This window comes from Pteropus vampyrus, unplaced genomic scaffold (assembly GCF_000151845.1).
Source record: "Pteropus vampyrus isolate Shadow unplaced genomic scaffold, Pvam_2.0 Scaffold31, whole genome shotgun sequence".
In the NCBI taxonomy this organism is placed as follows: domain Eukaryota; kingdom Metazoa; phylum Chordata; class Mammalia; order Chiroptera; family Pteropodidae; genus Pteropus; species Pteropus vampyrus.
Window position 1 is genome coordinate 705,057 of NW_011888812.1, and position 24,172 is coordinate 729,228.

Consider the following 24,172-nt stretch of genomic DNA (forward strand, 5'->3'; position numbering starts at 1 on the left):
CCCCATTGTAGAAGAGATGGGGGTGGGGTGCCAAAGTAGTGTGGGCCTTCTAGAACCCTTTTTTCACTTCAAGTTGCATGCCAGTGTGAGTACCATTCAACTGTCTTCTATATTAGCTTTGCTTAAAAGTACTTGAAATGGAATCAGTCATTAAGGGGGGTATAAGTCGAAGGCCTCTGATGGATTATCTTTGTAAACGACTGAATATTCTCCATACAGCTACTTAGCTATGAGTGAGCATGGTTTAGTATGTTTTCACTAAGTATCGAGGGAAATTTAAAAGAATAAGAAAGCTTCAATTACTAAGGAGCTTTATAATGGCGGGGCGAGGAGGGGACCTAAATGGTACAAAATGGTAATTGTATCGTTTCAATGTATAAGATCTTTTGAATTATTTTGGGTCTCTTGTGCTAATAATAGTCAGATTCCTCTCAGAAGATGTTTAATAATGTAGCTTTCAAGTCATTTGAAATGATAGAATTGTGTGCTGTCATGCAGTTGTATGCTTTGAAAGGTTTGGAATTATTGTTGGAGAATTTTATTCCACTTAGCTTAATATATGGGCAGGAGAAATAATGTGTAGTTTTCCCTTTTGTTAATAAGAAAATTTATTTAAAGACAGAATTAAACTTTGAGGACTCTGTATAAGACACTTCTTAAACCAGAAAGCATGTGAGAGAACAAGTTGTAATGAGCTGTGTGTAAGTACATATATGTGTGTGTATATACATACATACATACATACATGCATACATTCATTCATTCATTCATTCATTCATTCATTCATTTATTTTTATGTAGTGGTGGGCACTTACCATGGTTCCCAGGACCAGCCCCATCAAGTGACTGGTAACCACCAGCAGCCTCCCCAGCAGAACACTGGATTTCCTCGTAGCAGTCAGCCCTATTACAATAGTCGTGGTGTGTCTCGTGGAGGCTCCCGTGGTGCTAGAGGCTTGATGAATGGATACAGGGGTCCCGCCAATGGCTTCAGAGGTAAAAACAAACAAAAACAGCAAGTTCAAGTTCTTTTCAGATTTGTGAACTATTCAAAATCATGCCATGGTTTTTGAGAAAGATACTTTTCTCTTTTCATTAGCCTCTTAAGTACAATTTAAACATTTCTAGTATGTTTTGATACAGTCATTTAAATTGACGATGAGTTTTCGTAAATGTCAAATTTATGTTTACCACTGTCCTTTAAGAGATAATTCCTTTCTATACATTATCAGACCTTATGAGGATTTTTTTTTTTTTGGTTATCTTTTTGTGTATGTGCATGGATGCGTGAAAATTTCATCTTTCAAGGCAGTTAATGCTCATAGAAATAAACAGATTGGATCAGGATAGAAAATTAGAAATTACTTTGAATAACTAGCATGGTTTATAGTTTTTCAGTTCTTTCCTTGGTTAATGGTAAGGAAGTAAAAATTTTTTGTGAAGATAATTATTCTCTTGTCCTAAATTTTAGGAGGATATGATGGTTACCGCCCTTCATTCTCTAACACTCCAAACAGTGGTTATACACAGTCTCAGTTCAGTGCTCCCCGGGACTACTCTGGCTATCAGCGGGTAGGTAAAGTTTTAAGATATAAACCTGACCAGAATGAAAGGGATTGATGTAGTTTCTTGATGGACTTAAGTAACTAAGTAATTTGGGGCTAATTTTTATACCTTTGTACAAGATACTTCATTACGGGGAATGATGACTTTTGCTTTTCTTAGTGCTCAGTATAGGTACTCTTTTAATAGAGTCCATTAAAAACAATGATATTTGAGAGCAGAAAAATAAATCTTATTGAATGTTCTTGAGAATAATAGAAGTACAATTACAGAACAACTTTTAGCTATGATATATTGAAATGTCTAAAAGAATATGGAAGAATTCTGTATTCTGCAAGTGTTAAGACCTTAAGAACATAGATGGGTAAGCATTAAAAAATTACCTTTTCTTTTCAGTACTAACTAGCCTGTCTTTTAGGATGGATATCAGCAGAATTTCAAGCGAGGCTCTGGGCAGAGTGGACCACGGGGAGCCCCACGAGGTAATATTTTGTGGTGGTGATCCTAGCTCCTAAGTGGAGCTTCTGTTCTGGCCTTGGAAGAGCTGTTCATAATCTGCATGTAGGTTACATGTTAGGAATACATTGATCACTTCCAGACTTGTTGCTAGGGATTAAATGAAATGCTGTTTCTAAAATTTATCTTAAACCCAAATTTAATTTTTTGAATGACTTTCCCTGTTACTTTATAAACTGTCTTGACAACTAGAACATTTCTCCTCCTCAGAAAAAAAATGTTTTTCCAACTGCAAATTATTTTTCAGGTCCTAACACCTGCTAAATGTTTTTAGGAAGTACTTAACTGAAACATTTTTGTAAGACATTTTTGGAATGAGATTGAACATTTATATAAATTTATTATTCTTTTATTTTTTGAAACATGCATATTATATTTTGGGGCCAGAGACCCTTTAATGGCCAGATAAGCCATAGTTACATGTAGAGAACCATTTAGAAGTCATAGAACTTTGAAGTTTCACTGCTTTTTAGACCACACTATTAGTTATATAAATATCAAATGATTTCTTTTAAACAAAACCTCCAAATCCGTAACTAATTGAATTATACTTAAAAAATTACAGGTTTTAAGAGTTTTTGGTTTTATCCATTACCATAGGAAAACTGCTTCCTATTTGGGGAGGAAGTCAACTTATGTAATAATTAGGGGTAGCATTTCATGATCTGAAGTTCTAAATGGTTCTCTGATTTGAGGGAAGTAAATTGAATAGGTTTCCTCTAGATATTGGCCATAACATGTATAAAATGTATATTGAGGAATTACAAAGTACTTTAATTTCAATGCTAGTAGAAACTGGCCAGCGAAAAGGTGCATTAAAAAAAAAATTAATGGATCACCGGGGAATTACTGACTTGAAGTATCAAAGGATATTTGCATGCGAATGTAGGTTATTGTTCTTTTTCACCTTGTAGCATATTCTATGAAAGTTGAGTTGACTGGTAGCTGAAAATCTGTTTTAACAGCATGTAAAAAGTTATTTTACCTGTTACAAGTCATTATACAATTTTCAATGTTATGTAGCTTTTTTTTTTAACAGTTTAGGTAATAAGGTCTGTTTTTCATTCTGGTGCTTTTATTAATTTTGATAGTATGATGTTACTACTGAAAATGTAAGCTAGAGTGTACACTAGAATGTAAGCTCCATGAGAGCAGGTACTTTGTCTGTCTTCACTGCTGTATCTATTTCCAACGCCTGATGACTGCCTGGCACATAGTAGGCACTCAATAAATACTTGTTGAATGAATGAATGAATGAGTACTGGTGGAATACTCCATTAGCTCTACTCTTCTTTTAGCTAGAGAACATGAGCAACTTCCAGGACAGGTGAAACTTGAACACTGAAGAATTGACCTCTTAAACCTAATAATGTGATGACAAGCTGCCCACATGCTTCTTGACTTCAGATGAAAATCTGCTTGAAGGCAAAACAAATAGTATTTGAAAGAAAAACCAAATGCCATTTTTGTCTTCTAGGTCGTGGAGGGCCCCCAAGACCCAACAGAGGGATGCCGCAAATGAACACTCAGCAAGTGAATTAATCTGATTCACAGGATTATGTTTAATCGCCAAAAACACACTGGCCAGTGTACCATAATATGTTACCAGAAGAGTTATTATCTATTTGTTCTCCCTTTCAGGAAACTTATTGTAAAGGGACTGTTTTCATCCCATAAAGACAGGACTACAATTGTCAGCTTTCTATTACCTGGATATGGAAGGAAACTATTTTTACTCTGCATGTTCTGTCCTAAGCGTCATCTTGAGCCTTGCACATGATACTCAGATTCCTCACCCTTGCTTAGGAGTAAAACACAATATACTTTACAGGGTGATACTATCTCCATAGTTAATTGAAGTGGCTTGGAAAAAGCAAGACTGACTTTTGACATTGGATAAAATCTACAAATCAGCCCTAGCATTATTCAGTGGTAATTGACAAAAATATTTCCTTTGAAAAGAAGGTGGAAGGAGGAGTGTGGTTTAGCAGAACAACTGCATTTCACAGCTTTTCCAGTTAAATTGGAGCACTGAACATTTAGATGCATACCAAATTATGCATGGGCCCTTAATCATACATATAAGGCTGGCTACCAACTTTGACACAGCACTGTTCATCCTCTGGCCAAACGACTGTGGTTAAAAACACATGTAAATTGCTTCTTAATAGCTGATACTCTATAAGACAAAGCCAAAATGCAGAATAAGGCTTCGATTGGCACTTTTTGAAAAATATGCAACGAAAATGGGATGAAATCTGGATGGCCACTTCTGTACTTAATGTGAAGTATTTAGATACCTTTCGAACACATAACAGTTTCTCTGACAATGACTTTTGTAAGGACTGGTACTATATATCATTCCTTATGACGTACATTGTCTGTCACTAATCTTTGGATTCTTGATGTATTGTCACCTAAATTGGTACAGGTACTGATGAAAATCTATAATGGATAATCATAACACTCTTGGTCACATGTTTTTCTTGCAGCCTGAAGGTTTTTAAAAGATCAAAGATCTCAAATGCCTGCTGCTACCACCCTTTTAAATTGCTATCTTTTGAAAAGCACCAGTATGTGTTTTAGATTGATTTCCCTATTTTAGGGAAATGACAGTCAGTTTCAGCTCTGATGGTATAATCAAAACAAATAAAACATGTTTCTAAAAGTTGTATCTTGAAACACTGGTGTTCAGCAGCTAGCAGCTTATGTGGTTTACCCTATGCATTTTTAGTGTTACAAATTTTATGGTTATCTCCAGCAGCTATTTCTATAGTACTTGCACTTATCTTTTATCTAACCCTAATTGAATTATCCTTTTCTCATGAGGTATTTATATTCAAAGTGTTGATTCTTTCTCTTAGATGCATAGGGAGAGTCATAAATTTGATGGAGATGGACAGTTTAGTAATTTATATACTATATTGGAATATGTGCTAGCAATCTGAGCACTAGTTCTGTGTGCCTGTGAACTTAATGCTGCTTGTCATATTCCACTTTGACTTCTTGGAGAACTAATCCCACCTATTAAGCAAAGGCTACTAAGTTAATGGTATTTTTCTGTGCAGAAATTGAATTTTGTTTTCAGCCTTTAGCTGAAGAATTTTTCCAAGTAAGTGCTCAGCTACTTTAAAACAAAACTGTTTTCAAACATTCATTAGACAGCTGGAGTTTTCGCTGGTTTTATAAACTTACTAAAATGGATAGGCTGTTGAACATTCCACATTCAGAAGTTTTGTAGGGTGATGGGGGTGCGGGGGTGGGGGGGTGGAATCTTCAATGTTTATTTTAAAATAAAATAAGTTCTCAACTTTTCTCATGTGTGGTTGTGGTACATCATATTGGAAGGGTTCTGTTTACTTTTGCAAATGAGTATTTCTTTTGCTAGCACCTCCACTTGTGTGCTTTAAATGACATCTGCCTGGGATGTACCACAACCATATGTTAGCTGTATTTTAGAGGGATTAGATAAAATGTTTGTGGTTTCTGGGGGTAATCCCTAGATGATGTATGCTTATAATCCTACATATAAAACTAAATTTGCTCTCTGTGTAGAAAATAATTTCATGACATTTACAATCAAAATTGAAGGAAATAAGTTCTTTCTACAGTGATCTCTATGAATCAGTTCAGAGATAGGATTGGGGAGAAATGCTTTCCAGATTTCAAACTTCGATGCATTAGTGCAGGTGTTGTGAATGTGTAAAGGTGTTAGTAGTTTGAATATTTCTATGTATGTTTTTAAAGGAATTGTTTCTTTTTGAAATACTATATATTTTTTTTCCTTTGGCACTCTACCATTGCAGTCTAAATGTAAAGCTTTTATGCCTCAATTCAGACTATATTTTTTAAAGGAGTGCCTCTTATGGGGCAGAGAACTTTTTTAAAAGTCCCATTAAGATCTGAGTCTTGGTACTAAGTGTTCTGTATAATATGTGAATACTTGTCCTACCTATCAGAAGGCCTTGGTTTGGTCAAATGCATATTTTAGTGGAGTTGCAAGGAAATGATTGTCATACATGTCATTGTAGCTTCTTGGTATAAAAAGACTCCACATATATAAAGAACTTCTGTAAATGCACAATATCAATCATCTGGTGTGGATAATGAGACTTCTATTTTAAAGCTTTAAGGTAGAATGTCGTTAATTAAGGGCAGTTTTATTTCCAGATCCTAATATCCCTGAAGAATATGGAAGAGTTTTTCTGATCATTGTATCTTGATGCTAAAACAAATATCCTTAAAATATTTTTAATCAGTTAGCGTCTATAGTTCTTTTGTCTCCTATACATGCAACTCTGTTTCATGGGAGACTTTTCCACTTATAGATGTGAGAATGTGTGTTTATTCTCAGAAGGCTTGTTAACTGAGGTGCTCTGTTGACAACCAGTTCTTAAAATGTAGAAGGTAATTGAGTAGTCAGACTTCTAAGTGTCTTAGGAAATTTGTATTCTTTATATTTTCAATAATATATCTAATTAGGTGGAATGGGATACAGGTAAGCACTGAGTTCAAACCCTCCATTTAATCTTTAAGCTCCTGAATCCCCAACTCACTGGAGTTCTTATTAAGCACTCTAACTTTTGCTGAGTTCTATTTAAAAGGATTGGTATTGCCCTAGAGCTTACTCCTTCTAAAGAGTTAATGGGGAAGAAAAACCCTCAGGAAAATGAAAGTAAATTGTTAAGGCTCATCTCTATACCTTTTCCAATTTTGAATTCTACAGAAATACTGGAAAAGACTAGTGAATGTTTTAAATTACAGTAGATTAAATCATATTAAAACCTGATTCCTATTGTCCTTGAGTAAAGTCTGCTTTAGTTGTATATACCAACCAGCAAAGCTCTAAAAAAGATATGCTACTTGTGAGAAGAAAAAAACCTAAAGAAATGTCTTTGGTAGCCTCGTCTCCTAAGAAGGCTGGACTACTACATTCTCTCAATCAGGATTTTAAAATTTTTAACAGCTGTTCTAAAGCCTAATCCAGTCCCATGCAGAAGACTGGCTCTTTCAGTTTAGGTGGTGAAAAACCACTTAATCTAGTAAAGCCAGTTTTTAATGTTGTATTCTTATTTGTAACTGCTAGTTCTTTAAGTACTGTTTATATTAGGGAGCCACTGTAATAAGGCACTGCACTAAAATCTTCATTCAGAAAATTCGGGTATACTTTGCCCCAGGCATCATGCCAAGCACTGAGCATTCAATAGTGACAAAATTACTGGTTCCTGCTTTCACTTCGAAGAGTCTAGTCAAAGATATTGATGTCATGACACTGAAGTATAGCAAATGGCCATGATGGAGCAACATGGTCGATGGTAGATATTAAGGCTTTGACTGATAGGATATGACCTAGTCGAAATGATCAAGAAAGACTTCATTGAAAGATAATTGAAATAAGACTTGAAGGATGAGTAGTAAAGTAGGTAAAGAAGGAGAGTGAAGAGCGTGGCCAAACGTCCAGTCTCCAGTGACTGAGACAACTATCTGGCTCTAGTGGAGGGAGTACAGATTTAGTGGAGTTAGAGCCTGAAGAAACCTAAGAGCTACTGTGGACGTACTTAATCCATGTTAAGTTCTGTCTCTTAAATGAAAACTTGAAGATTTTTAAGCTGTGTGTAGGCGGGGGGGATGGGGAGAGGGGGGAAAGGATCGTGGGCCACCTAATAAAATTGCCATTTAAAGAACACTCAGTGCAGTGTTGAGAACAAATTGTACAGGGCAAAAGATGGCTACTGGAGTAGCCCGTGTAAGAAATGACACCATAAAGTGAAGGGTGGTGCTGAATGGGTTCTATGTATTTCCGATTATACCGCTGCTCAGTATCCTTTGCCAAGTTCTCCAGACCTCGGTTATTAGGCTTCATCTCCAGCTAATCTCTAGGTGATCTCATCTGGTCCCATGATTTTGATACAATCAGCATTTTAGTCCTAAATATTTTTATGTCCCAAACTCCCAAAAACAAATTCCTACTCAGTATCTTGATTTGAATGTCTTGAGTATTCCACATTGACCTCCTGATTAGCCCACATTCATCCAGTTGTTCAGGACAAATACCTTGAACATCATATTTGATTTTCTTTCATACCCTGTATCTAGTCCTTATGCACATCCACATAGTTCAGCCTTGGAAATATATCCTGAGTCATTTAGCACTTGTAACCACCACACTACCAGCTTAGAATAGGTAACTACGGTAGCTTATGATGGTTCTCCCTACTTAGGTTTCTGTGGTATAATTTTTGCACAGTGGCTGGAATGAACCATATAAAGGCGAGTGAGGTTTTGTCACTTCTCTGATCCCCAAAGTTTAGTCGTTTCCCATCACACTTAGAATTAAAATTTAAATATGGCCCACATGCCCTTCATTATCTGGTCTAATTTTCTACTATTTTCCTTATTGCTCACTACTCGGTCCACACTGGCTGCTTTGCCAAGATTTTTTCCTACTCGTGAACGTTTTCTGCATGGGCAGGCTTTTCACGCAAACATTCTTAAGATGTGTACTAAGTTCAGGTCTTTGCTTCAGTGTCAACACCTCAGAGACCTTTCATGTTCACTTCTAAAGCAGTACCTTCAGTCACTTTTTACTCACTGGATACTTTATTCTTAACATCACTTAAAAACCTAGAACTACATAAGCTTCACGAGGAGCAAACATTTTGGTCACTATTCCTTGTGTCTGGCATGTTGACATTTGTTGAATTATAAAAGAATTTGATGACGGATCTTGGACTAGATGGGTGGTGGTGCTGATGATCACCTTAGATTTGAATGTGTCTCGATTTGGGGAAGGAGTTTCAACGAGCAAGGGAAATGAGTTCGGCTTCAGACATTCTGAATTTGAGGTGTCCGAGAAGAAATGTAAAGCAAGCAGTTCGATTTCTTTGCTTAATTTAAGTTCAACGATCCGGACCAAAGACAATGTAAAAATACATATGGGTGGCCCTTGTAGTCACGTGCTTGGGCGCGTTCGCCTGGGAGCTAGACTTGGGGGGAGTAACAACAGTAGAGCCCCAGAGCTGGTTTTCAGAAGAGCTCCAACATTTGACGGCCAGATAACAGGCCTGAAGTTAGGAACGTGCAAAGTACAGCGGATGCAATGGGTAGAAAATCTGCAGAATTCCAGACTACGAGGTTATTACTGCGGTGTAGAGGGTCACGTGAGATGAATGAACTAGGTCTGCTGGTCGAATTCCCTCGTCTTGTCACATAAAAATGGGAAAGTATTTAAATAAGAGAATCGGTAAAATTACGCACAGGTCCTGGAGCCAACCGTCTCACATCACCAGGCTAACATTGAAAACTACCACTTACCGTGTGCTGCCGGGATTCTATCTGGTCACCTGAGCTATCCCCGGCACAGTAGCAGGGGCTGGGGGTGCACATCTGTATGCTTATTTTGCCCTTGACAGCCAGGGCATTTTAATTCTGATATGGGGAGAGAGGCAAATTGCATTGGCAACACAGTCATCAAAGGCAGAAGCTGAACCGCACAGCCGCAATTGCGAGGTAGGCTGCAACTCCGCCTCTTGGGCCTCTGACGTCATCACGCAGCGACAGGGTTGAGAAAGGTCCCCCATCACTCGCCGTCGCAGCACTGTTAGTGCGATCGCGTACCCGCCGTCTACTAGCGCCTGAGCAGGACGCGCGCCCGGGAGCCAGACGAACTCAGCTTGCGGCAGGCATCCGCTAGGGGCAGCCTGCTGCGCCTCCTCTCCCGAGTAGTTCGGTTCCCCCACGTGCTTCTGCTTTGCTGCTGGCTGGAATTCGCCGGGCTCCGGGCGCAGGTACTTATCACGGGATGGTTGGCGGTGGGTGCCGAAGTGGTTGTCAGTGTCCTTCTTGGGCCCCGGGGTGACTGGCTCGAGGACGAAGCCTCCGCATCCATGTTGATGCCCGGCCCACACCGACTGCCGCCTCAGTCTGGCGCTCCTAGATGGCAGGATTCTTTCCCCAATAGGCAGCCACTCGGGCGTGCTTCTCCATAACTCTCGGAGGTTGCATGGCTCCATTTCCACTCTCTAGGGACCTCTAGCTGAGGAGTCGGGTACGTGGGTGAGTGACAACACTTTTGCTTTCCGCGGAGCTTGCCCACAGTTCCTGGTTGTAGCGCTGGGGATTGAACTAAGGCCATCCGATTCCAGATCGTCCTACACTCTTAGCTACTTCACTATGCTCATTCATTTATACGCTTTATTCAACAGTCACGTTCAGAACTTTATTTACCAGTGCACCTAGAATGGTGCCTGGCACACAGATGCTATGTGTATTAGACGAATATATGAGTGAATGAAAAATATTTTTCCTCCTTCAAGGCCTTCTTCATCCGTTAAGCCTTCCGTGGCAACTCCAAGCCACGGTAATCTCAGAATTTCATCAGGCCACTAGCTGTAGCTATTATTTTTACATCTGTTTTTATCTGTCTTTACACAGATTGTCCCTCATCTCTTTCTCGTAATTATCTTCTCCAAGGAGAATGAAAGCCCCTTGAAGTCAAGGCTTTATGAGGTACTACTTCTGGGGCTCCCACAGTAACTAGGGCAAAAAGCAGTCCCAATAATTAGTTACTGATTGATCATCGTGGGGTCTTTATGTGGCCAGTAATACAACCTGCAAGCTGCGCAGTTTGGCGAACTGGAAAGACCTCAGGCTTTGGAGTCAGGCAGAGCTAAGTGTCAATCCTCTGTCACTTTCTTCCTTTGGCTACTTCAGTGGTTACGCTTGCTCCTTTCCTTATAAAATAGGAACTACTGGTAGTGACACTGTTTAATAGTAAGCGTTAGAACTGCTAAAATTCATATTTGGATTGGGAGATTAGAAGGGTAGATAAGGCATGATTAAGTTTCAATTAATGGGCTTTATATTTAGGATGTAGCAGGCACTGGAATGTCTAATGTGTCATTTTAAAGTTTGCATTGTAGCAATATAAATATATCTGATATTTCTTTGGTGTAATTATGTAGTATTTTATTGTGTGTAATTACAGTAAATTTTGAGGTCTGTCTATATAGGCTTCAGTATAGTTTTCCCTCCCTTGAGGAAACAGCTGGACACATTTCATCATAGTAATCATTTACTTCTTTCCCCTGACTTTATTAGTAATGTATGTGAATTTTAAATAAGCAACACTCTAAAAAAGAAAGGAACAAAAAGAATCATCTGTAATCTCACTATCCAGAAATAACTATGTTTTGGTATTTTCTTCCAGTTTTTTTTCTCTATGTATTATTTATATTCATAAAAAATGGTATCATACTTTATTCTGCCATGTTATTCTCTCATGAGGGTACATATCTAAGGGTACATCCATACTCTTAGATAACTTTTAAAAATGATTTTGAAAATGTTCTTTACAAAACTACCTTATTATCCCATAGATATACCATTATGTATTTTAATCATTCTATTTTTTTGAACACTTTCTGATTTTTTAAAAAACTCCTCAATAGAGGTGTAAGTTACAGCTTCCCCATTAACTGCCCATGTTGAGAGAACATTTTCTTCATCTTCAAAGCCTCAGTTTCCTTATTTTAAAAATGAGGGTAATATCTTCCCAAAGGAGCTGTTTGAGGGTTAAGATGATACTTATAAATGTGTCTAGTACGGTCCCCACAGGAAGCAGCAGCTAATGTTCCTCATCCAGAATCTGGTGTTCATGTCCAGTGTGTTTCCTTTCTTTCTGTTTTAGTGATAATCTTTGACCATGCATCGGAAGAAAGTCGATAACCGAATCCGGATTCTCATTGAGAATGGGGTAGCTGAGCGTCAAAGGTCTCTCTTTGTTGTAGTCGGAGATCGAGGAAAAGATCAGGTAAGACCTGGTACACGCTTCTTGACTGATTTTGTATCCTGTCCCAAAGAGTCAGCATGTTACACAGGTCCTCTTGGGTTTCAGCACATAATGAGATTAGGTCCGTTGACTAGTTTTTGTTAACAAAAATGCCTAGTGGGGCCCTTCCTTTGGTTTTTGTTAGTGATAAACTCTACATTTAGAATTCCTAGCAGACAGGTTAACAGCTTTTGACACCTGGGATGGTGTACTGAGCACAAGGTTAAGTGTTTGTAACCTGGCTCCTAGTCCCAACCTGAACACTACTTACCTTGTGACCTTAGGCACCTCCTTTCCCTGGCCCTTGGTTTAGTTTCTATGTATGTCAAATGAGGTCTTGGGCCTGGCAGTCTCAAAGTCTCTTATGACCCTGAGATTCTGTGACTTTTTTCTTTGGCAGGTGGTCATACTCCATCACATGCTATCCAAAGCAACTGTGAAGGCTCGGCCTTCAGTGTTGTGGTGTTATAAGAAAGAGCTGGGGTTTAGCAGGTAAGCTTCGCCCTCTGAGTGTCCTATGCTACTTCCAATTCCTGCTCGGTAGTTAAATGTCAGGAAATGATTTTTTGACATAGTTTTTCAGGGATTGTTAGTGGAAGTGCTGTCTCTGAGGACATTTCCAAATAGAGAAAACAATAGAGTTGATATCCTTTCTTCATTCCTGACAATGTTTTAAATTATTTTCATGGTCTTTAAGTCTCCAGTCCAGTTCCTTGCTTTCTGCACATGATTTTTCATTCTACTTTTCTAAGGTCACTTAATTCAAGTTCCTTCAGTTTCCTTTTCGTACCTCAGATTCACTCTGTGTTTTTACCTTCCCTTTTCCCTTTTTGTTCTGAGGAGGCCGTACCTTGTCCCGTGTTTACAGCAAACCCGTTTATCTACTCTGGATCTCTCCTCTCACTTCTTGCAGGACCTTCACCTTCTTTCCTCTGCCAGCCACTCCATGTCCTATTTGAAACTTTCTCTTTTTTCCTGTTAAACATGCTCAGCTCTCTATTCTCAAGAAAAATAAAATTCAAATAAAATGATTAGCTACATATCCAGCTTTATCCCTCAGAATAGCATTTTCTCATTTTTATTGCCTTATACTTTGAAACAAGCCTTTTGCACTCCCAGTCACCCTCTTTGCTGTCTGGCTGCTTCTCCCGTTGTGACCAAATAGTGCTCTTGGAAATCATTTGATTACGCGATGCCTAATGAGACAACTTTTCTTCCTCTTTCTCCTTTTCAGAGCTCTTCCTCTACCACTTTACTGATGTATTTGACAGGTGGCTAATCTTACTTATTTGAAGCTGTAGAACTTAAGACGTCTAGTTGTAAATAGCAGACCTCCAACACAAACACTTAGGCACCAAGGGAGTTTATTGAAGTATAGGAGAGCTTGTGAACCCTAAGGGGACGAGACTTCATCTCTGCCTCGGGGCGTAGAGCCAGAGTGCGGATGCTCTCAGTCCTTGCTCAGTCCCTCATCTCTCCATTCTGCTCTGTTTTTTCCTACTTCAGATCAGCTTTCTGTTTCTTGTGGTCCCCATGGCAGAAACAGTACAGGAGTTTTACATGTTTCAGGTCCAAATATATGGCGATCAGTCTTCCAAATTCTTGTGGGAAGAAGCCCATCCCTGGGCCAACGGAGGTGGGGTTGATCACCTGGTAGAAACTTGGCAGTTCTACCTACAATGCTTTGTACGGAGGAGTCTGGGGTATGGAGCGCTATTACATGGCAAATAACTCTCTATGTGGTCACTTCAGAAATGCTCTCCTTTCTTGGCTTCTAGGTCAGTTACTCAAACAACCTTCCTGAACTCTTCTCTTTCTCTTGATCATATTATCTCCTAGCCAAGCCCAATTAGCATGTGTGATTCTGTCCTTGGGTTCTTCTCTCTCCTGTAGTCCCAAACGTGTTTGTCTCTGATAATTGACTCTGAAATCCTGTCTCCAGCTCTGACTGCTCTCTGCTGTGATGAAGCTCGCAGCCTTTGCCCCTGCTGCCTCCCTGCTCCGGATGCTACTCCCACCTCGGTCATCACCTGTGGAATGCTCCTTGCCTGTCAGGGCCTGCCTCCTTCCCGAAGCTTTTCCTCCATCCCTCAGTTGCATGGCTCCTCCACCTCTTCAGCACTTGCCTTCTCTTACAGTGTCTGTCACCTTATGTTCTCGCTTTCTCTGGAAATAGTCCCTTGCACATTGGTCTTTTTTTTTACTTCCATGTGATAAGTTCATTTAGTTAGGAGGACTCTTCTGCTTATCTTTATATTTTCATACTTTTAAATGATCTGTCATGTTTGTAGTAGGTGCTCAGTTAACGTTTGTTGAGTTGAACGCATTAACAAGTACTAAGGTATTTTAATTTTACTAAGCGAAAGGTTACATTTGATTAGTTTCTTTCCTTTGGTCTTAAAGAGACTTGATTCGCCTAAGAGAAACTAGATTTTGGGTTACTAGTTTTGCTTTTTAAAAAGGAATTATAAAAGCTTTATTGTAAGAAATATAGAAAAATCACAAAGGTGAAAACAAAAAGCACCCATAGTTTCAACACTTAGGTATTGTTAGTGTCTAGCTGTATGTCACTGGTATATAGTTTTAAACCATAATTGATATTTTGTTGTACATATTCTTTCATAATTGGGCAGATTAATTTTAATGCAGATTGAAAATAAGGCCTGTTGCCTGTCAGCAGAATTGTAAGTTTTGGGGGCTTCTTATTCTCTGTTCAGTTGATAGATGTCAGATGGGTGCAGAATTAGGCAGTTCCCAGTGTTCTGGGAAGATTTGCCTTTTGAACTTCAGCCAGCTGATTTCACTTTTAAAAGTCTCTCTCTGCCTCTTGTAGCAATCCCACCCCTTTCTTGATGTCACAGGGCACCAGGTTAAAGCTGATGATTTCTTCTAAGTTATGGGCTAAGGCATGAGTCAGAGGGACAGTGGAAATTAATTCTTCTAACTGCCTCGTGTCACAGATGAGGAAGTGGAGGCCCAGAGGGAAGGCTTTGGTTCTAGCTATTCAGTTAGAGAACTATGATAAAATTTTGATCAGCTATAATCCTCAGTTCTGGAGCTTTCTTGTTCTCCCTTCCCTATAAAAGACAGTCAGATATTCAGAGTTTATAAAACAAAAATATTCAGGAATTTCTGAGAGACTCATATCCCCTATCAGTATTGTCTTAGATTAGAGCCGCCATTGAGGACTTGATCCCACAGTCTGGGAAGGAAGTGGAGAAATTCAGTTAGGAAAAATGAATAAAGTAACCCGCCATCACTGTGCCTTTCCCACCCAGGTCCTCTGGGGAGCAGTACCGTGTAGTTGAAGCAGTGGCTTGAGACTGAGGTAATGAGGCCACCGAGGTTGGTTTCAAGCTCTGGCCAAATGAAGTTTCGATACTCTCATTACCCTCCTTTGAAAGTGAAGTATCTGCTGAAGGTGACAGAGCAAAATAGCAGAGCTGATGCACAGACTGACCACTGTCTCCCTCTGATCTCATCTTCTTAACCACCCCGTTCCAGTTTTCTTCACCTTTAAAGGGAGGGGATTAGTCCTACAATTTCCAGCCTGCCTTCTAGCTCTGAAGCTCTAAGTGAATGATTATTGTGTTCATCTCCTGCTCCCAAGTCTTCAGCACCTCTAGTTAACTGTCTCTCATGGGATGGGGGGTTGGTTGCAGTCACCGGAAGAAAAGAATGCGACAGCTACAGAAGAAAATAAAGAACGGAACTCTGAACATAAAGCAAGATGACCCCTTTGAACTCTTCGTCGCAGCCACAAACATTCGCTACTGCTACTACAATGAGACTCACAAGATCCTGGGCAACACCTTCGGCATGTGTGTTCTCCAGGTGGGTGGCATCTGCCAGCCTGTGACTGGAGCTGGAGCACTCAGGGGGTGTTGGGCTGCCTGGTTCCCGGAGCACAGGTGTACAGCAAGGAGAGAAGATGCACACCTTCCTCCCCTAAACATTATCAGTGGAGGACAGGGCCACTTTCCAAAGGAAACTTGATAATTCATCCCATATTAAAATAAAATTTTCTGCCTAAAGTGGCACTTGTCTAGAGATACCAAAATAAGCAGTGATGCTCTGTCACAACTGGCTCTAACCAGCTAAAGCTGATAAAGCATTGCGTACTTCAGGCGACCCTAGGACCCCAGATCATTATTGGAACTAAGTGAAGACTTTGGTGACAAGCGAGCGGTGGGACTTGTCTTACCAGTTGGGTACAGACCTGTGTGCTCATATGTCCTGTTCAGAGTGCTTGACTAGCATGTCCACCACCAGGACCTTCCACACCCCCACCCCCTCTAGTCCTTAAAATCCCCGAGAACTACCTGATGAATTTCCTCACTGGTATATATTCTCTTGCCTGAGAGGTTAATAGACTAAGTTTCACATTTTTCTTTGTTTTGAGTGGTGGTGGTCTTTTTTTAATTCTTTGATTCTTTGACACCCCTCCTCCCACCATAAAAAGAAGACATTTAAGCACAAATCCCCACATTTTGGTATCTATTTATTATCTACATGTAATATTATCATTATATACATTATGAAACGTCCCTTCAAAATGTAACTTAAGAAATATGAGGGGAAATCATGAATAGAAGATTTTTTCTTTCTGCATTCCAGTGGGTTGTCTCATCTGCTGCTGGTTTGCATCTTACCTTGGAGGCCAGAAAATAACATTTTGCCTCATTCTCACCTGAGCTCAAGCTCACCACTGTTACCAGTTGCGGTGATAATGGCTCCTTTAAGCAGTAGCTCCCTCATGTGGTGCAGTCGAGTTCTGTCAAGTAGTTTTGATCTATAAACAATAGAAAATGAATGTGAAGTGTTTCTGAAATTCAGGTGTGAATCAGTGAAGATTGGAGGACTTTTTTCCAAATGTGATTTTATCAGAGATTATTAGAAACACTTTTGACATAAAACCAGGTATACGTGTTCTCTAGGGCTGGACTTTCTTCTGTGTTACTACTAAGTAAGGGGCTATGAGAGAGAGGGAGAGAGGGAGAGAGAGAGAGAGAGGAAGAGAGAGAGAGGGAGAGAGGAAGAAAGGGAGAGAGGGAGAGAGGAAGAGAGGGTGTGCACGTCCATTCTGGTGAGCTGAGTGAGGGGTATGGTCCTGAGTTTGTGCTCCAAAGCCCCCCTTTTACCTTATCACTGGCCCTTGATCGAACTTCTCTGCGGGTGCTCTTAGTATGACCAGCCCTTTCTAAGATCTCCTTCTTCCAGGATTTTGAAGCTTTAACTCCAAACTTGCTGGCCAGGACTGTAGAAACAGTGGAAGGTGGTGGGCTGGTGGTTATCCTTCTACGGACCATGAATTCACTCAAGCAGTTGTACACAATGACCATGGTAAGTCTGTTTAACTTAATTGTAGTGGGTTCAAATCAACCTATGCCTTTATGGTAGGCCACTTTTAAAAATTCTGGGTGAGCAATTCCAGGGAGCGGTCAGCATAACCTCTGGGCAGGGAGCTCTTTGACTGCAACCAATGAGAAAGCCACTGCAGAGAAATCTCAGTGACCCTGTGTGTGCCTCGGAACCTCTGAATTTCGCATTTGCTGCCAAGCATTTGCAAATTCTACACCAGTGAGATGCAGATATGATGCAGCTGTCATGTAGTTAGATTTCTGAATAGTATTCCGCAGAGTCGTGCCACTGCCTGTATTTGTGTATTGCAAAAAAAGAGACTGCACAGAGTTCCTCAGCGGTCCTCCTCCGCCAGTGGATAATGATGGGACATTTGCTGGTTACACCCCCATATTGGCAAGAACTTTGACTTGGCAGGAGAGGTTTTCTCCCAGAGCTGAGGATGTGGTGAGGCGTGGGGCTGTGTCTCACCAGGTGCCACACGGGCGTTCTGAGTGGCAGGGTATGAGTCCTGTCCCCACCCCGCTGCTTGGGAATGGTGTTTGGATTGGCCTCAGGGTTTTGCGAGCTGCATTCTTTTGGTGACATGGACTTCTCTCACTTCTTAGTACCTGCTTCCTGTCACCACAACTCCTTCCTTACTTGTCAGTACAGCCCCTCTGGCCTCCTTGAAGGTCCTCAGACATGCCCAGCACACTCTCACCTGAGGGCCTTTGCACTTGATATTCCCATAGGAATATCTGCGTGGCTCCCTTCCTCACTGTAAGTCCCTGCTCAAGTATGACCTCCCCAGTGTGGTCCTTTCTCACACTCTGTGGAGAACAGGAGGTTCTGTCCATCACTCCTTAAACTGGTGTATTTTTCGTCAGAGAATTTTACAGCTATATAAAGTTTTATATTTATTTGTTCATTGTATGCCTTTCTGTGCTCGTCTCTAAACTTCATGAAAGCAGAGGCTTTGTTTTCCTCACTGTATATTCCCAGAAGCTGGAAGAGTCCCTGGTCTTCAGTAAGCACTCATTAAATGTTTGCGAATGAACAAACAAATGACTTTGTGCCCATTGCAGTTGGTTTGTTCTTCCCCACCTCTCCAGTGGCTGCCTGCTTATCACTTCAGAGGGCCTTCTCACTACCCTGTATAAGTAGGTTCCTCCCCCCTCACACATTTGCTATCACCGGACCCTGTTTTTCTTTTGTAGCATTTGCCAAAATTTGTATGTATTTACTCATTTGTCTCCCTGCAACCATGAGACTGTAAGCTCCATGAGAACAGGTCATGCTCTATGAAACACACCAGTGTGTACCCAGCATGTCGGGCACTGGCATGTACATTTTATTGAATGAATATGTTTCATGATGCTGGATAAAATGTGGTAAAAGTCAGGGGAAGTTAGTTGTAATAAGAAACACTGCATTTAGTTAGTGTCTCATCCCAGTTCCAGCGCATAGCGTTTGGCCAGTTTGGCACAGCAGGTTATGGAGAAGTGGATTTTGTTTCCAGCAGCATCGCTGGCACCTCCTTTATCCTAGGGTTGCTCCATAGAACTTCTTCACATTCGGCCCTTAGCCTCAGCACTATACAGATGCCTTTGTTAATGGATTTTGTCTCTTTTAGGACGTACATTCAAGATACAGGACTGAGGCCCATCAGGATGTGGTGGGAAGATTTAATGAGAGGTAGGTCTGCAGCACAGTTCTCAGTCCCTTAATTGTGGAGAGCCACAGTGGGAGGACCCAGCTGAAAGCTGGACTTCTGTCTGAGGGAAGTCCAAAATGGTGAGTGTTCTGACTCTCGTAAAGCTAACCAGAAGCAGTGAAAGTGAGTGGAAAGCTGGGGCCAGGAGACCTGGATTCTGTCTTGCTTCTGGCCCTAACCAAGTCACCCTCTTCCTCTGGCTCTTAGCTTACCCTTCTGTCAAAGGAGTGATCTGTCTGGGTGACTATTTCCCAAAATGTGTTTTGTAGAACACTGGCGTTTTAAGAGGTACCTTATGACAAAAGGGTTTTCTGGCCCAGTATGTCTGGGGGATGCTGATGTGTTTTTCCTTCATGAAGATTCACATTTGCCTGTTGCAACCTCTGAAAAGCCTTGCAGCAGCAGGGGCCTGTTTAACTGATTATTTCTGAAACTGAGCCACAGGGTCCTTTTTTAGGGAACAGCAATTAGCACCTTAAGAAACTGAGGCCTAGATCAGTGGTTCTCAGCTTGAGTAGTTTTGCCCCAGGGGACATTTGGCAAGGTCTGCACACACTTTGATTGTCTTGACTTGGGGGAGAGGGGGATTTGTGGAGGGTGCTATGGCATCTAGTGGATAGAGGACAGGGATGCTGCTAAACAGCTTCCAAGGCACAGAACAACCCTTCCAACAAAAAATCTGGTTCAGAATATCAGTAGTGCTGAGGTTTCGAAATCCTGGCCTTGATGAACATTGGGGCCTTTCGCATTTCAATCATCTCTGTTGCTTTAACTCAGTAAAAGGAGTGGGCCAGGAGGTCATTGTGTGCTGCTAGATTGAATCGAAACTGTGAAAGCGTGTGAGACCCGTTTCTTGCGGTCGTGGGAGAAGTTTGAATTTTATAGCCAAGCACGTGTTTTTCTGCATGCAAGTTTATGTTATATTTCTTAAGAGAGCTTTCCTCTTCTCTCTTTAATTTTTTCTTCCTTGTGACACAAGGTAAATCCATTTGTGTATGTATATATTTCCCCGTGTGACCGGTGAGCATATGTGAGGTGGATTTGGAGTTCCCCATTTAAGGGTGGCCTGAGACACCTTTGTGCTGAAAGGTGAGCCTAGGAGGATGCGGAAAGGCCAGATGGCTCAGGGCACAGTGGCAGCTGTGCACAAGAGGAATGCTTGTAACCAGTCTCTTAAGAGAGTTCTCAGTTTTCTTTACTGTATAAAGTGTGTTCAGGTGCCTTACAGAGGAGGCTCGGAATCACCTCACATTGCTCTCCAACTGGCTTTTGGCTTAGAGACGTGGGGCCAAATGATTTTCCTGAAGAAAAGCCATAGCTTTGTTGTGCAGACATTGGCCCCCTCCCCACCAACACCTCATTATGGTGGTTTTTTCCCTCAGATTTATTCTTTCTCTGGCCTCTTGTAAGAAGTGTCTCGTCATTGATGACCAGCTCAACATCCTGCCCATCTCCTCACACGCTGCCAGCATTGAGGCCCTGCCCCCGCAGACCCCGGTGAGCCAGCCAGGGGCTTGAGAATCTGGGGGAGGCTGCATTTTCGGTGTTTTCCTTCTTGTGTCAGTGGCAATCCTTCTCTCTCTCTCTGGTAGGATGAGAGTCTTGGTCCATCTGATCTGGAGCTGAAGGAGCTGAAGGAGAGCTTGCAGGACACCCAGCCTGTGGGCGTGCTGGTGGACTGCTGCAAGACCCTCGACCAGGTGGGTGTGGTGTTCAGAATGTCCTGCCCCAGTATAAACAATGCAGAAAGCAAGAGAAGCCAAGTCAGGAAAAGTCAAGACTTGGATCTTCCCTGGGGCAGAGGCCTTTTCTCTTGCTCAAACTCATGCAGCGACAGCAGGGCTGTTCCCAGTCGTCTGGGTTCACAGTAGTTGTTCAGGGTTCTGTTCTAGCCTTAGCTGGACGACAGCACAGGCCTCTGGGCAGTAGGCTCTGATGTCATGATGGAAAACAGCTGCAGTGACACCTACCAGTCGGGGCTGAGCCCCAGTAGGCTATTCCTTTTCTTTCCGGAAATAGAATCTCCAACTACATAGCTCTCTATGCAGTCTTAGCTGTAAGCTCTACAGCTTAGAATCACTTCCCGATACCCTCTTCATCACCAGAGAGAGGGAGTGAGTGAAAAGATGGAGGAAAGAGCAGGAGAGGGAGACACTACAGTGTAAGTAGTAGTGTTGCAGAATAAATGTTAAGAATTTTCATCGCAAGGAGAAAATTTTCTTCCTTTATTCTTCTTTCTTTTTATTGTAGCTATATGAGAAGACAGATATTAGCTGAATGTCTTATGGTAATTATTTTATAATACAGTTGAGCCTTGAACAATGTGGGGTTGAACTGCACGGGTCTGCTTACATGTGGATTTTGGTCAGTTGACCCACACAGGTCAAGGGTCAGCTGGCGGTCAGGAAGCTGCATATGCGGAGGGTGTCATATGTGGATTTTTGACTTTGTAGGTGGTGGGTATCCCTAACCCCACATTGTTCAAGGGTCACTTGTATGTGTAAACCATGCTATACACCTTGAACTTGTACAGTAATGTATGTTAATTATTTCTTAATAAAACTGGAAAAAAATAGCGGAGATTTTACTTGTTAATAGTAATTGTCTGCAGAGACAATTACTATTAACAATTTATTGTGTATCCTTCTGGATCTTTTTCTACGCGTGTTAATGGATATTTTAAAAATATACGAAGAGGTCACACTGTACAGAGTATAAATGATCCCCTTTTAGATATTTGGGTTGATTTCCACTTCTTTGCTGTTATTAACAATGCCGTTAGGATGTTCTTACAGATACATCTGTGGGCACTATCTCTAGAATAAGTTTTCAGGAGAAGAATTGCTGGATCAGAGTATGTGTATATTAAAATGGGTGTTGCACCAATACATGGAACTACCAGCAGTGTGTGAAAATACCTCTTTCCCTGCAGCCGTGCCAACACTGGGTACTAGGAAACTTGTAAGTCTTTACCAATCTGATATGGGAACATAGGATCATTGTTTTATTTTGTGTTATTTAAATTATGAGAGAAGCAGGCACCTTTCACATAATTACCGATCACCCGTTTTTTTTTTTTTGTTTTGTAAACCAGATTGCTTTTTTGTATTGGTTTTTCATTTTAGAAAAATGTTTTAGAATGCATTTGTAGTCCAGATTTTGTGCCCTTTTATTGTGTTAGTGGATTTTTCCTGTTATGTTTTGTTGGAGTTTGTACTTCCCTACTCTAAAGTAAAAGACAAAAAGGTAAAATACAGTGTTCGGCAAAGGCCGAGTTAGGACGAGTAGATCCTGGATCTCCTTTGAGTGCTTCCATCTGCAGAGACTTTGGCTTCCTGTGGCCCCTCTCCTTCCATCCGCCTGGGCCTGCATCTCTTCAGTGTCTTTGTGTCACTTGCCCAGGCGCATAAGGCAGCTTCTCTAGGACCCAGCAGGCCAGGGCTCTGGCCTTCTTCCCAGTCTCAGTGGCCCGTTCCCAGGGTAGATTCCATTTGGGGAGCAGAGTTTGGCTCCTGCGTAGTGTGGGAGTCCCTCCTTTCATTCAGTGCCACTGGCATCTTACATACCCACCCCGGTGCCAAGCACTCTTCTAGCTACTGGACTCAGCAGTAAACAATAGGAACACACCTGTTTCATTCTGGTAGGATGAGACAGACAACAAATCAAGGAAATAATCAAATCCTATAGCTCAGTAGAAGGTGCTATGTACGATGGAGAAATGTAACAAGCAGTAAAGAGGGATAGACAGTGCCAGGAGCAGGCAGGATGCTGTGGTTCTAGATAGAGTGGCCAGGGAAAGCCTCATCGAGAAGGCGATATTTAAGCAGACTTGAAGGAGTTGAGGGAATGAGCCATGTGGCTCTCTGGGGAGAGAGTGCTTCCAGCAGAGGGCTCACCAGATACACAGGCCTGAGGAAGTCTGACTGGTGCGCTCGAGCGCTAGCACTGGGCTGAAGCAGAGTGAGTGGATGGGAGCAGGAGGAGGTGATGGGGGTCAGAGAGTACGTGTTAGTGCAGGCCACTGGAAGAGGTTTGGCGCTTACTCTGCAAGAGATGGGGTTTAGTGGAGGTAAGTTTTAGGCTTATAGTCTCTTAGCACAGCTGCCAGAGGGATCCCAGGCTTAATTTTAAAAGGATCTCTGGCTGCTGTGTTGAGTCTAGATCATAGGGGAACGAAGGTGGGAGTAGAAAGACTAATTAGGAGGCTACTGTAATAGTGGGGGCAAGACAGGATGGCGGCTTCTACTAGAGTGGTAGAGGAGGATGATGGTGAGGAATGGTAGGACTTTGTATGTTTTTAAGGTCGCACTGGTGGGATTTGCTGATAAATCAGGTGCAGGGAGAAAAGGCAGAAGGCTAAACAGTCGGACAGTTAACTGAGATGGGGAAGATTGTAGGTGGAGAGGTTTGAGGGCCACAGTAGGCATTTGGTTTTAAGGTTGACTTGTCCATTAGAGGTACACGTGGAGATGTGCAGGGGCAGTTGCATGTGTATAAGACTCTGGTGTGTTGGGAAGATTAGGTGTGAATTTGGGGGTTATCCATATCTCACTGATATTTAAAGCCTCAAGACCAAGAGCAGGTGACCACAGGAGTGGAAGTCCAGGTGCACTCTGACCTACAAGAACCGTCCCCATTTTATTTGGACTTGGCGTCAGCCTGACTTCACGGCAATGGTGATAGATGGCTGAAACTTGGCCTTTCTCAGAGCTCACCTTATATGTGTCTCTTTCCACAGGCCAAAGCTGTCTTGAAATTCATCGAGGGGATCTCCGAAAAGACCCTGAGGAGTACTGTTGCACTCACAGCTGCTCGAGGAAGGGGGAAGTCTGCAGCCCTGGGATTGGCTATTGCTGGGGCAGTGGCTTTTGGGTAAGGGAGTCCTGTTCCCCATCTCTAGGCGCTCTGGGCTCTGAGGAAGAAGTGGGAAGGATTAGGGCTCAGGGGACTGGGAGACTGTTCTGGGTCTGAGCAGGCTCTTGTGTGATTTCTCTAGGTCTTAGGTTCCTGTCTAGAAACAGCAATCACTTTCCCCCAGCTCCCCGGAGGTGCACAAATACATGCACAGGCACAGACTCACACACACAGAGATACACACACACACACACACCAGGGCCTTTGTGATCACTATTTAACATTGAACAAACAGAAAAGCAAAGAAATAAGTAAGAAACTTTAAAACTCTCAGGAAATGAGAATGTGTATGA

At 41.7% G+C, this 24,172-nt stretch overlaps 2 protein-coding genes across 3 annotated transcripts in view; both read left to right on the plus strand.

Annotated features, from left to right (window-relative positions):
- The window catches only part of CAPRIN1 (cell cycle associated protein 1), a 34,794-nt gene extending 27,926 nt beyond the window's left edge, over positions 1-6,868 (plus strand). Inside the window, exons 16-19 of one of the 2 annotated variants that reach the window (XM_011356804.2) lie at positions 802-996; positions 1,472-1,572; positions 1,982-2,045; positions 3,557-6,868. In XM_011356804.2, the coding sequence (XP_011355106.1) occupies positions 802-996; positions 1,472-1,572; positions 1,982-2,045; positions 3,557-3,621 (425 nt within the window). In that variant the 3' untranslated portion in view covers positions 3,622-6,868. The remainder of the gene's footprint in view (positions 1-801; positions 997-1,471; positions 1,573-1,981; positions 2,046-3,556) is intronic. The other variant, XM_011356805.2, reaches the window with a different exon arrangement.
- Positions 6,869-9,655: 2,787 nt separating this feature from the next.
- Positions 9,656-24,172, plus strand: part of NAT10 (N-acetyltransferase 10) — a 34,480-nt gene continuing 19,963 nt past the window's right edge. Inside the window, exons 1-9 of the mRNA XM_023528789.1 lie at positions 9,656-9,866; positions 11,768-11,890; positions 12,309-12,400; positions 15,571-15,742; positions 17,129-17,251; positions 18,885-18,946; positions 20,348-20,462; positions 20,558-20,665; positions 23,704-23,839. Of these exons, the coding sequence (XP_023384557.1) occupies positions 11,783-11,890; positions 12,309-12,400; positions 15,571-15,742; positions 17,129-17,251; positions 18,885-18,946; positions 20,348-20,462; positions 20,558-20,665; positions 23,704-23,839 (916 nt within the window). The 5' untranslated portion in view covers positions 9,656-9,866; positions 11,768-11,782. The remainder of the gene's footprint in view (positions 9,867-11,767; positions 11,891-12,308; positions 12,401-15,570; positions 15,743-17,128; positions 17,252-18,884; positions 18,947-20,347; positions 20,463-20,557; positions 20,666-23,703; positions 23,840-24,172) is intronic.